At 45.8% G+C, this 13485-nt stretch overlaps 1 protein-coding gene and 1 pseudogene across 1 annotated transcript; both read left to right on the top strand.

The window, feature by feature from the left end:
* The first annotated feature begins 1003 nt into the window (after positions 1–1003).
* On the top strand, positions 1004–2323 carry LOC120426415 (alpha-tocopherol transfer protein-like; annotated as a pseudogene).
* Positions 2324–5320: 2997 nt separating this feature from the next.
* Positions 5321–13227, top strand: LOC120426423 (uncharacterized). Its single transcript, XM_039591181.2, has 6 exons — positions 5321–5423; positions 5481–5785; positions 5842–6217; positions 6380–6633; positions 12178–12865; positions 12927–13227. The coding sequence occupies exons 1-6, from the start codon at positions 5421–5423 to the stop codon at positions 13182–13184; spliced, it is 1884 nt and encodes a 627-aa protein (XP_039447115.2). The 5' UTR covers positions 5321–5420; the 3' UTR covers positions 13185–13227.
* Positions 13228–13485: the final 258 nt, after the last annotated feature.

Below are 13485 nucleotides of genomic sequence, written 5' to 3'. Positions count from 1 at the left end.
GGGTGTTTCAGAAAGGGGAAAACTGAACTTTAAGATACATGTATTGGTTTAGTTGTTATTCAATAGTTCTTTTGTAAAATAGTCGACAAAGTAGCTAATTTTGGCCTGAACTAACATTTCAAACGGGTGTATCTCAAAATTGGGACCATTTGGATTCGGATTCAGCAGGCAAAAATCTACTAGGAACACATATTCTCGTCTCAGAGACAAGAAACATTTGATTTTTTGTTGAACTGTGTTATTCACCAATATAACCGAATTGAAATTGAAATAAAATTTCGATTTATTCCAAAAATCATTATTTTTTTCAAAAAACCATAACTTAGCGTAAGATTTTTTGACCATACTTCTCTATGGCTCAAAAGTTGCGTTGCCGAAGACACCAAATTGATCAGAAAATACTCAAAAGTTACCGCTGTTTGAATATTTACGTACCATTTTTGTATGGACAGCTGCCAAAATTGTATGGAGACTTGTATGGGTGAACCATTGACACAAAATAGCTTCTTTGGTCATAGGGAAGACCTCCACAAAGCTTGAGCCAAATTAAAAAATACAAAAAATAAAAATTAGTCGAAATCGGCCGATTTCGTAGAGAATTGCTCTGTGCAAATTCCCATACAAATGTGAATCGTTTTGCGCATAGTGGAGTAGTTCCCAAGCTATGGGAGTTGTTCAGGACCCCAAAAGGATCTGACATTTTTTTCTCGATTTTTTATTATTTTATCGACAGCTTTTGCTTCCCCTAAAAGGGAAGGCGCAACGAACCCCATTGATTTGCAACCTAAAACAATTAAAACGGTTTAAAACTGACAGAGTTTTATTGATTTTATTAAACACAAAACGAAATAACGATAATCATTGATTCATATACATTTGGAAAACGAACCCAAATAGCACCCAGTACCCTCTCTTATCACTCGTAACACGTGCAAAGCAGCTGGATAACATCTGTCCGTTGGTACGTCACCGGAGGTGTCTCATAATAAGAATCCCTCAAAATACGGCCGACAATGTGTTAGTTTGTGTAATTGTATCAATCAAGCGCCAGCCACCGTCCGATTCACACACCGTTTGAACGTTTGGCCACAGTTGTACTTTCAATATGGTGAGAAAATTTAGTTAGTTGAGTGACTTTGTTGAACAATGTGATATTTATTACAGTCTGAACTGAAAATACGCCCCATACCCGAAGCTCTCCAGAAGAAAGCCAACAAGGAACTTAACGAAAATGTTCAGCTGCTGTCCAGTGAGCTGGAAACCATCAGAACTTGGATAAAACAATCCGGGCACCTTCGAGCTAGAACGGATGACCAATTCTTGGTGGGATTTCTGAGAGCCTGCAAACACAGCATCGAGCGGCTCAAGGAGAAGATGGACATATACTACTCGATTCGATCCGTGCTGCCGGAAGTAATGGACAAGAGAGATCCACTGAATCCGTTTGTCCGGAAGGTCATTCAAATGGGGTTGGTTTTAATCTAATTGGTGACTGAGTGATGTTACTAACAAAAACGTTTCACAGTGTTACTATTCCACTACCGAAGACTGTGAATCCGGATGACCCGAAAATCGTCTTAATCCGAGCAGGTGCATTCGACGGAGATTTCTGCGATTTCCCGGATATTCTCAAAGTATTCACAATGATCGCCGACCTGCAACTGCGGGACGACGACCAAATGGTGATTTGTGGCCAGACGGCCATAATCGATCTGGGTAACTCTTCCAGCGGGCACTTTTTCAACTTCAACGTGTCTTTCCTGAAGAAGCTGCCATCCTGAACCAACAAGGTTCCCCGCTGCGCCAGAAGAGTTCCACTTCATCAACACCCCGAAAGGGTTCGACATTGTGGTTAGTTTGTTCCGGAGTCTGATGACCGAGAAGAATCGTGGCAAAACGGTGAGTACCAAAGGTCGAGTTCTGAAACACGTTGCACGACTTGTAGATGCTTCTCGAGCCGGTGATAACAGTGTTATCGTAGAACATCGTTATCAATTGCAGTGCAAGTTGGCAGAATGGCGTATAGATGGCACTGTTTTTAAAAATTAACTTTTATTTCAGATCGTCTCTCACGGTTCGGATGTTAAATCGTTGCAGAAATATTTCCCCAAATCTGTGCTTCCTACCGAATATGGGGTGATTTGGGTCCAGTTCAGCAATATGTGGATTATTGGGAGCAAAGACTGATAGACAATCGAGAGTACCTGATTGGAGAGCAAAAGTTTGGAGTGGATGAAAGCAAACGACGATCGACGAATCCACTGTCGGAGGAAAAGGACCTGTTTGGAACGCTGGTACGTTCCGAAAACTAGAGTTTGATTGAGAATCATGACAATCATTCTGGAGCAAGATGGTCTAATTTTTAAATTGATAACACTACTAGACAAAACAAAACTTGTGTCAAGGATTCACGATATCTCATCCGTTCCTGAGAGAAAAGGCATCCCCGAATCCGATGCAATCGACAGAATTTGATTTTATGTCCATGGAGACTGAAGAGAATGTGGTAATTTTTTTAACATAAAAAATCGAACAATTTAAAAAAAACCATGCGTCTCCTCCCAATTATATGAGCCATCTACAAGAATATGGAAGCGCCTGGTGCATAGCCATTTCCTTTAAGCACAACGGAAACAACCAATACAAATGTATAAAAAAAGTTGTCAAGTTCGGGGGGTCCACAGCTAGCATTTTTTATACGATTATAAAAATAAATATTAAAAGTTTAAAATTTAAATATTTGAAAAACATTTTTTTTTCAAGTTTATTTGTTTACTAAAATTTTATGTTTCTCAAATATCTATGAGTACTTCGGGATGTCCATGGTCATCTGAGGACTCGCTGGAGTTAAGATCTACTAGTCTACCGCCGTAACAAGCAAGAGGTCGTTGGATTTTGACCTCGGATCATGTGCTAGCATCAGTGCATATGGTAGACTACTGTATGAATGTGTTGGGATGTCCATGGTCATCCGAGGACTCCCTGGTGTTAAGATCTACGAGTTTGCTGTAACAAGCAAGAGGTCGTCGGATTTTGACCCCGAATCTTGTGTGTATAGCATCAGTGCATATGGTAGACTACTGCATGAATGTGTTGGGATGTTCATGGTCATTCCATTGCATGCAGTCAAATTCTATTTTAAAATGGCATATAAATATGTCGTTAGAATCAATAAATTTAAAAACCAGGGGTGTTTTCAGGAAAAGGTGGGGGGGGAAGGGGAGGGAGGGGGGAGAAGAAAAAGAGACGAGGGGAGGAGGGGGAGGGGGAGGGGGGAGGGAGGGAGGGGAGGGAGGGGGAGGGGGGAGGGGGGAGGAGGGGAGGGGGGGGAGGGGGAGGGAGGGAGGGGAGGGAGGGGAGGGGGAGGGGGGAGGGGGGAGGGGAGGGGGGGGAGGGGAGGGGGGAGGGGGAGGAGGGGGAGGGGGGAGGGGGAGGGGAGGGGGAGGGGGAGGGTGAGGGAGGGGGGGGGGAGGGGAGGGGGAGGGGAGGGGGGAGGGGGGAGGGAGGGGGAGGGAGGGGGGGAGGGGGGGGGGGAGGGGAGGGGGAGGGGGAGGGGAGGGAGGGAGGGGGGAGGGGGAGGGGGGAGGGGGGAGGGGGGAGGGGGGAGGGGGGGGGGAGGGGGGGAGGGGGAGGGGGAGGGAGGGAGGGGGGGAGGGAGGGGGGAGGGGGGAGGGGGGAGGGGGAGGGGAGGGAGGAGGGAGGGGGGAGGGGAGGGGGAGGGGGAGGGAGGGGAGGGGGAGGGGAGGGGGGAGGGGAGGGGGAGGGGGAGGGAGGGGGGGGGAGGGGAGGGGGAGGGGGAGGGGGGGGGGAGGGGAGGGGGGAGGGGGAGGGGAGGGGGGGAGGGGGAGGGGGAGGGGGGGAGGGGGGGGGGGGAGGGGAGGGGGGGGGAGGGAGGGGGAGGGGGGGGGGGGGAGGGGAGGGGGAGGGGGAGGGGAGGGGGAGGGGGGAGGGGGGAGGGGGAGGGGGGGGGGAGGAGGGGGGAGGGGGAGGGGGAGGGGGGAGGGGGGAGGGGAGGGGGAGGGGGGGAGGGGAGGGGAGGGGAGGGGGGAGGGGGGAGGGGGAGGGGGAGGGGGAGGGGAGGGAGGGGGGAGGGGAGGAGGGGAGGGGAGGAGGAGGGGAGGGGGGAGGGGGGAGGGAGGGAGGGGGAGGGGGAGGGAGGGAGGGGGGGGGAGGGGGAGGGGGGGAGGGGGAGGGGGAGGGGAGGGGAGGGGAGGGAGGAGGGGAGGGGGAGGAGGGGGGAGGGGGGAGGGAGGGGAGGAGGCGGGGAGAGAGGGAGGAGAGGAAGGGGGAAGGAGGGGGGAGGGAAGGGAGAGAGGGGGGGAGGGGGAAAACGAGAACTTTAAGATACATGTATTGGTTTAGTTGTTTATTCAATAGTTCTTTTGTAAAATAGTCGACAAAGTAGCTAATTTTGGCCTGAACTAACATTTCAAACGGGTGTATCTCAAAATTGGGACCATTTGGATTCGGATTCAGCAGGCAAAAATCTACTAGGAACACATATTCTCGTCTCAGAGACAAGAAACATTTGATTTTTTGTTGAACTGTGTTATTCACCAATATAACCGAATTGAAATTGAAATAAAATTTCGATTTATTCCAAAAATCATTATTTTTTTTCAAAAAACCATAACTTAGCGTAAGATTTTTTGACCATACTTCTCTATGGCTCAAAAGTTGCGTTGCCGAAGACACCAAATTGATCAGAAAATACTCAAAAGTTACCGCTGTTTGAATATTTACGTACCATTTTTGTATGGACAGCTGCCAAAATTGTATGGAGACTTGTATGGGTGAACCATTGACACAAAATAGCTTCTTTGGTCATAGGGAAGACCTCCACAAAGCTTGAGCCAAATTAAAAAATACAAAAAATAAAAATTAGTCGAAATCGGCCGATTTCGTAGAGAATTGCTCTGTGCAAATTCCCATACAAATGTGAATCGTTTTGCGCATAGTGGAGTAGTTCCCAAGCTATGGGGAGTTGTTCAGGACCCCAAAAGGATCTGACATTTTTTTCTCGATTTTTTATTATTTTATCGACAGCTTTTGCTTCCCCTAAAAGGGGAAGGCGCAACGAACCCCATTGATTTGCAACCTAAAACAATTAAAACGGTTTAAAACTGACAGAGTTTTATTGATTTTATTAAACACAAAACGAAATAACGATAATACATTGATTCATATACATTTGGAAAACGAACCCAAATAGCACCCAGTACCCTCTCTTATCACTCGTAACACGTGCAAAGCAGCTGGATAACATCTGTCCGTTGGTACGTCACCGGAGGTGTCTCATAATAAGAATCCCTCAAAATACGGCCGACAATGTGTTAGTTTGTGTAATTGTATCAATCAAGCGCCAGCCACCGTCCGATTCACACACCGTTTGAACGTTTGGCCACAGTTGTACTTTCAATATGGTGAGAAAATTTAGTTAGTTGAGTGACTTTTGTTGAACAATGTGATATTTATTACAGTCTGAACTGAAAATACGCCCCATACCCGAAGCTCTCCAGAAGAAAGCCAACAAGGAACTTAACGAAAATGTTCAGCTGCTGTCCAGTGAGCTGGAAACCATCAGAACTTGGATAAAACAATCCGGGCACCTTCGAGCTAGAACGGATGACCAATTCTTGGTGGGATTTCTGAGAGCCTGCAAACACAGCATCGAGCGGCTCAAGGAGAAGATGGACATATACTACTCGATTCGATCCGTGCTGCCGGAAGTAATGGACAAGAGAGATCCACTGAATCCGTTTGTCCGGAAGGTCATTCAAATGGGGTTGGTTTTAATCTAATTGGTGACTGAGTGATGTTACTAACAAAAACGTTTCACAGTGTTACTATTCCACTACCGAAGACTGTGAATCCGGATGACCCGAAAATCGTCTTAATCCGAGCAGGTGCATTCGACGGAGATTTCTGCGATTTCCCGGATATTCTCAAAGTATTCACAATGATCGCCGACCTGCAACTGCGGGACGACGACCAAATGGTGATTTGTGGCCAGACGGCCATAATCGATCTGGGTAACTCTTCCAGCGGGCACTTTTTCAACTTCAACGTGTCTTTCCTGAAGAAGGCTGCCATCCTGAACCAACAAGGTTCCCCGCTGCGCCAGAAGGAGTTCCACTTCATCAACACCCCGAAAGGGTTCGACATTGTGGTTAGTTTGTTCCGGAGTCTGATGACCGAGAAGAATCGTGGCAAAACGGTGAGTACCAAAGGTCGAGTTCTGAAACACGTTGCACGACTTGTAGATGCTTCTCGAGCCGGTGATAACAGTGTTATCGTAGAACATCGTTATCAATTGCAGTGCAAGTTGGCAGAATGGCGTATAGATGGCACTGTTTTTAAAAATTAACTTTTATTTCAGATCGTCTCTCACGGTTCGGATGTTAAATCGTTGCAGAAATATTTCCCCAAATCTGTGCTTCCTACCGAATATGGGGGTGATTTGGGTCCAGTCCAACAATATGTGGACTATTGGGAGCAAAGACTGATAGACGATCAAGAGTACCTGATTGGAGAGCAAAAGTTTGGAGTGGATGAAAGTAAACGACGATCTACGAATCCACTGTCGGAGGAAAAGGACTTGTTTGGAACGGCTGGTACGTTCCGAAAACTAGAGTTTGATTGAGAATCATGACAATCATTCTGGAGCAAGATGGTCTAATTTTTAAATTGATAACACTACTAGACAAAACAAAACTTGTGTCAAGGGATTCACGATATCTCATCCGTTCCTGAGAGAAAAGGCATCCCCGAATCCGATGCAATCGACAGAATTTGATTTTATGTCCATGGAGACTGAAGAGAATGTGGTAATTTTTTTAACATAAAAAATCGAACAATTTAAAAAAAAACCATGCGTCTCCTCCCAATTATATGAGCCATCTACAAGAATATGGAAGCGCCTGGTGCATAGCCATTTCCTTTAAGCACAACGGAAACAACCAATACAAATGTATAAAAAAAGTTGTCAAGTTCGGGGGGTCCACAGCTAGCATTTTTTATACGATTATAAAAATAAATATTAAAAGTTTAAAATTTAAATATTTGAAAAACATTTTTTTTTCAAGTTTATTTGTTTACTAAAATTTTATGTATCTCAAAGGTCTATGGGTACTTCGGGATGTCCATGGTCATCCGAGGACTCCCTGGAGTTAAGATCTACGAGTCTACCGCCGTAACAAGCAAGAGGTCGTTGGATTTTGACCCCGGATCATGTGCCTATAGCATCAGTGCATATGGTAGACTACTGTATGAATGTGTTGGGATGTCCATGGTCATCCGAGGACTCCCTGGTGTTAAGATCTACGAGTTTGCTGTAACAAGCAAGAGGTCGTCGGATTTTGACCCCGAATCTTGTGTGTATAGCATCAGTGCATATGGTAGACTACTGCATGAATGTGTTGGGATGTTCATGGTCATCCAAAGACTCCCTGGAGTTAAGATCTACGAGTCTACCGCCGTAACAAGCAAGAGGTCGTCGGATTTTGACCCCGGATCTTGTGCGTATAGCATCAGTGGATATGGTAGACTACTGTATGAATGTGTTGGGATGTCCATGGTCATCCGAGGACTCCCTGGTGTTAAGATCTACGAGTTTGCTGTAACAAGCAAGAGGTCGTCGGATTTTGACCCCGAATCTTGTGTGTATAGCATCAGTGCATATGGTAGACTACTGCATGAATGTGTTGGGATGTTCATGGTCATCCAAAGACTCCCTGGAGTTAAGATCTACGAGTCTACCGCCGTAACAAGCAAGAGGTCGTCGGATTTTGACCCCGAATCTTGTGTTTATAGCATCAGTGCATATGATAGACTACTATATGAATGTAATGGGATGTTCATGGTCATCCGAGGACTCCCTGGAGTTAAGATCTACGAGTCTACCGCCGTAACAAGCAAGAGGTCGTCGGATTTTGACCCCGGATGATGTGCCTATAGCATCAGTGCATATGGTAGACTACTGTATGAATGTGTTGGGATGTCCATGGTCACCCAAGGACTCCCTGGAGTTAAGATCTACGAGTCTACCACCGTAACAAGCAAGAGGTCATCGGATTTTGACCCCGGATCATGTGCGTATAGCATCAGTGCATATGGTAGACTACTATATGAATGTGTTGGGATGTCCATGGTCATCCAAAGACTCCCTGGAGTTAAGATCTACGAGTCTACCACCGTAACAAGCAAGAGGTCATCGGATTTTGACCCCGGATCATGTGCCTATAGCATCAGTGCATATGGTAGACTACTATATGAATGTGTTGGGATGTCCATGGTCATCCGAGGACTCCCTGGAGTTAAGATCTACGAGTTTACCGCCGTAACAAGCAAGAGGTCGTTGGATTTTGACCCCGAATCTTGTGTATATAGCATTAGTGCATATGGTAGACTACTGTATGAATGTGTTGGAATGCCCATGGTCACCCAAAGACTCCCTGAAGTTAAGATCTACGAATTAACCACCGTAACAAGCAAGAGGTCGTTGGATTTTGACCCCGGATCATGTGCGTATAGCATCAGAGGATATGGTAGACTACTATATGAATGTGTAAGGATGTCCATGGTCATCCGAGGACTCCCTGGAGTTAAGATCTACGAGTCTACCGCCGTAACAAGCAAGAGGTCGTCGGATTTTGACCCCGAATCTTGTGTGTATAGCATCAGTGCATTTGGTAGACTACTATATGAATGTGTTGGGATGTTCATGGTCATCCAAAGGCTCCCTGGAGTTTATATCTACAATCGAAGTAAAGTTATCGAAATATTTAAATTTGAACGATAAACAAAAATCCTTTAGCCAAACGGCGACCTCTTGTTTGTTACGGCGGTAGACTCATAGATCTTAACTGGACATCTCATTACATTCATATAGTAGTCTACCATATGCACTGATGCTATACGCACAAGATCCTTGGTCAAAATCCGACGACCTCTTGCTTGTTACGGCGGTAGACTCGTAGATCTTAACTCCAGGGAGTCTTTGGATGACCATAGACTTCCTTACACATTCATATAGTAGTCTACCATATGCACTGATGCTATAGGCACATCATCCGGGGTCAAAATCCGACGACCTCTTGCTTGTTACGGCGGTAGACTCGTAGATCTTAACTCCAGGGAGTCCTCAGATGACCATGGACATCCTTACACATTCATATAGTAGTCTACCATATGCACTGATGCTACACACACAAGATTCGGGGTCAAAATCCAACGAACTCTCGCTTGTTACGGCGGTAGACTCGTAGATCTTAACTCCAGGGAGTCATCGGATGACCATGGACATCCTTACACATTCATACAGTAGTCTACTATATCCTCTGATGCTATACGCACATGATCCGGGGTCAAAATCCGACGACCTCTTGCTTGTTACGGCGGTAGACTCGTAGATCTTAACTCCAAGGAGTCTCTGGATGACCATGGGCATCCTTACACATTCATATAGTAGTCTACCATATGCACTGATGCTATACGCACAAGATCCGGGGTCAAAATCCGATGACCTCTTGCTTGTTACGGTAGTAGACTCGTAGATCTTAACTCCAGGGAGTCCTTGGGTGACCATGGACATCCCAACACATTCATACAGTAGTTTACCATATGCACTGATGCTATACGCACATGATCCGGGGTCAAAATCCGACGACCTCTTGCTTGTTACGGTGGTAAACTCGTAGATCTTAACTCCAGGGAGTCTTTGGATGACCATGGACATCCTTACACATTCATATAGTAGTCTACCATATGCACTGATGCTATAGGCACATGATCCGGGGTCAAAATCCAACGACCTCTTGCTTGTTACGGCGGTAGACTCGTAGATCTTAACTCCAGGGAGTCCTCGGATGACCATGGACATCCTTGCATATTCATATAGTAGTCTACCATATGCACTGATGCTATTGGCACATGATCCGGGGTCAAAATCCAACGACCTCTTGCTTGTTACGGTGGTAGACACGTAGATCTTAACTCCAGGGAGTCCTCGGATGACCATGGACATCCCAACACATTGATATAGTAGTCTACCATATGCACTGATGCTATACGCACATGATCCGGGGTCAAAATCCGATGACCTCTTGCTTGTTACGGTGGTAGACTCGTAGATCTTAACTCCAAGGAGTCCTTGGGTGACCATGGACATCCCAACACATTCATACAGTAGTCTACCATATGCACTGATGCTATAGGCACAAGATCCGGGGTCAAAATACGACGACCTCTTGCTTGTTACGGCGGTAGACTCGTAGATCTTAACTCCAAGGAGTCTCTGGATGACCATGGACATCCCAACACATTCATATAGTAGTCTACCATATGCACTGATGCTATACGCACATGATCCGGGGTCAAAATCCGATGACCTCTTGCTTGTTACGGCGGTAGACTCGTAGATCTTAACTCCAAGGAGTCTTTGGATGACCATGGACATCCTTACACATTCATATAGTAGTCTACCATATGCACTGATGCTATAGGCACATGATCCGGGGTCAAAATCCAACGACCTCTTGCTTGTTACGGCGGTAGACTCGTAGATCTTAACTCCAAGGAGTCTCTGGATGACCATGGACATCCTTACACATTCATATAGTAGTCTACCATATGCACTGATGCTATAGGCACATGATCCGGGGTCAAAATCCAACGACCTCTTGCTTGTTACGGCGGTAGACTCGTAGATCTTAACTCCAGGGAGTCCTCGGATGACCATGGACATCCCAACACATTCATATAGTAGTCTACCATATGCACTGATGCTATACGCACATGATCCGGGGTCAAAATCCGATGACCTCTTGCTTGTTACGGCGGTAGACTCGTAGATCTTAACTCCAAGGAGTCTCTGGATGACCATGGACATCCTTACACATTCATACAGTAGTCTACTATATCCTCTGATGCTATACGCACATGATCCGGGGTCAAAATCCAACGACCTCTTGCTTGTTACGGTGGTAAACTCGTAGATCTTAACTCCAGGGAGTCTTTGGATGACCATGGACATCCTTACACATTCATATAGTAGTCTACCATATGCACTGATGCTATAGGCACATGATCCGGGGTCAAAATCCAACGACCTCTTGCTTGTTACGGTGGTAGACTCGTAGATCTTAACTCCGGGGAGTCCTCGGATGACCATGGACATCCCGAAGTACCCATAGACCTTTGAGATACATAAAATTTTAGTAAACAAATAAACTTGAAAAAAAATGTTTTTCAAATATTTAAATTTTAAACTTTTAATATTTATTTTTATAATCGTATAAAAAATGCTAGCTGTGGACCCCCCGAACTTGACAACTTTTTTTATACATTTGTATTGGTTGTTTCCGTTGTGCTAAAAGAAAATGGCTATGCACCAGGCGCTTCCATATTCTTGTAGATGGCTCATATAATTGGGAGGAGACGCATGGTTTTTTTTAAATTGTTCGATTTTTTATGTTAAAAAATTTACCACATTCTTTTCAGTCTCCATGGACATAAAATCAAATTCTGTCGATTGCATCGGATTCGGGGATGCCTTTTCTCTCAGGAACGGATGAGATATCGTGAATCCCTTGACACAAGTTTTGTTTTGTCGAGTAGTGTAAGTTGCGGTGGTAAAAAACATGTTTAATTTAAAAAAAAAGAAAATTATATATAATAAACAAACAATTACATCTTTTTTTCAAAAAACATTTTTTAAATATTAGGTTGTTGTTGAATCCTTGCTGCCATCTAAATTTCAAACCAACTGTTCAATGATTTGCGAGCTTTTTTGCCGAATCCCAAATCTCTTATCTAATCTTTGTAAATTGATTTCCCATACGCGACACCACCACACCGCGTGCTTTAATCTTTGGTTGAAATAATCGGGTTCAACCACTCTAGAGTTCAGTTTGGAGGATAACGTTTCGCGAAGTGGAACAGTCAATTTGAAGAGTTTCGATAGTTTAACTGGTAAGTTTACAAATATATTTGTTGTGAAAATAGGTCTCAAAATGTTTGATTAAAGAAAACTTTTGTACTATCGAACAAGACTGCAAATACCCAAATTTGATTTGAAAATCAACTTCGTCACACAAAGATCCAAAGTCACGATGACTTCTTATCAACCTCAATAAACGCCAGGCAGTTGTGCTAAGTAAATAAGATTAACCCTTTCAGCCCCACCGCCGCCATGCCTAACATTCGTTCGTTGTGTTCGGAGCTTGCGCAGAAAGCCAAGGACGAACTCAACGAAGTTCCGGAGCGACTTGACGAGGACCTGGCAGCACTGCGAGCATGGTTGGCCAAGTGCCCGCACCTTAAGATCCGTTCGGATGACCAGCATCTGGTGATGTTCCTGCGTGGAGCCAAGCACAGTCTGGAACGTGCCAAAGAGAAAATTGATTTGTACTACACTCTCCGGACTGCTCTGCCGGAACTGATGCGGAACCGAAATCCATTCGATCCGAAGATGGCAGCGTTGATGCGAATGGGATCGGCCGTTCCACTGCCAAATACGGAAGGACCTGCTAGCCCAAGAATCGTACTTATACGGCCAGGCTTGTACGATCCAGCCCAGTACACCATCCAGGATGTATTCCGGTATAATTCGATGATGAGTGATATCATGATGATGGAGGACGATCAACTTGGAATCGCCGGACAAGTTGGCATTCTCGACTTGGCAAACACTACGATGGCCCACTTCCTGCAGTTCAGTCCGACCTTTGTCAAGAAGGTTACCATGCTGTCCCAGGAAGGTTCACCGCTTCGATTGAAGGGCTTCCACTACATCAACACTCCGTCCGGATTTGAAATGGTCTACAATCTGTTCAAGAACTTCCTCAACGAAAAGAACCGAACTCGGGTAAGATTCCCAAGCACTCCTAAATCAACTAAAATCTAACAAACCCTCATTCCCCCCAAAGCTCCACGTGCACGGTAGCAACATGGAGTCGCTGTACGAGCACATCCCGAAGCGGCTGCTGCCGAAGGAGTACGGCGGTGAGGCGGGCCCCATCCAGGACGTGGTGGACACGTGGGTCAAGAAGATCGAGGCCAACGCGGACTACTTCAAGCAGGAGGAGCAGTACGGCACGGACGAGAAGCGACGCCCGGGAAGGCCCAAGAACGCGGAGAGTCTGTTCGGCATTCAGGGGTCGTTCCGGAAGCTGGAGGTGGATTGAATGCTTTTTGGTTGAAATAAAAAGAAAAAGGGTGGTTTATGGACTCAAGTTGTTGTCAAACAAACACGTGATTTGGGCGTCATCCATAAAGTATGTCACGCTCTAGGGGGGAGGGGAGGGGGGTCTGAGCATGTGTGACATTGCATGTTATAAGTATAGGAAAAGCGTGACAAAGGGGGGGGGGGGGAAGATAAGGAAAAATCCCCACGGTATCCTGAGGTAAGTTTCGCTTGGAGTTGGACGGTTTTCGGGGAGGTGGAATGGTTTAAGGAGCCAAGTGGTTAATTCTTTCTAAACATAA

The sequence above is a fragment of the Culex pipiens genome, unplaced genomic scaffold (assembly GCF_016801865.2).
Source record: "Culex pipiens pallens isolate TS unplaced genomic scaffold, TS_CPP_V2 Cpp_Un0213, whole genome shotgun sequence".
Taxonomy (NCBI): Eukaryota; Metazoa; Arthropoda; class Insecta; order Diptera; family Culicidae; genus Culex; species Culex pipiens.
This window is presented reverse-complemented; position numbering and strand designations above follow the sequence as displayed.

Coding starts and splice junctions, on each gene's coding strand:
- LOC120426423 (XM_039591181.2), top strand. Junction 5,786..5,841: donor CGGAAGGTCATTCAAATGGG/GTTGGTTTTAAT, acceptor AACGTTTCACAG/TGTTACTATTCCACTACCGA. Junction 6,218..6,379: donor AGAAGAATCGTGGCAAAACG/GTGAGTACCAAA, acceptor CTTTTATTTCAG/ATCGTCTCTCACGGTTCGGA.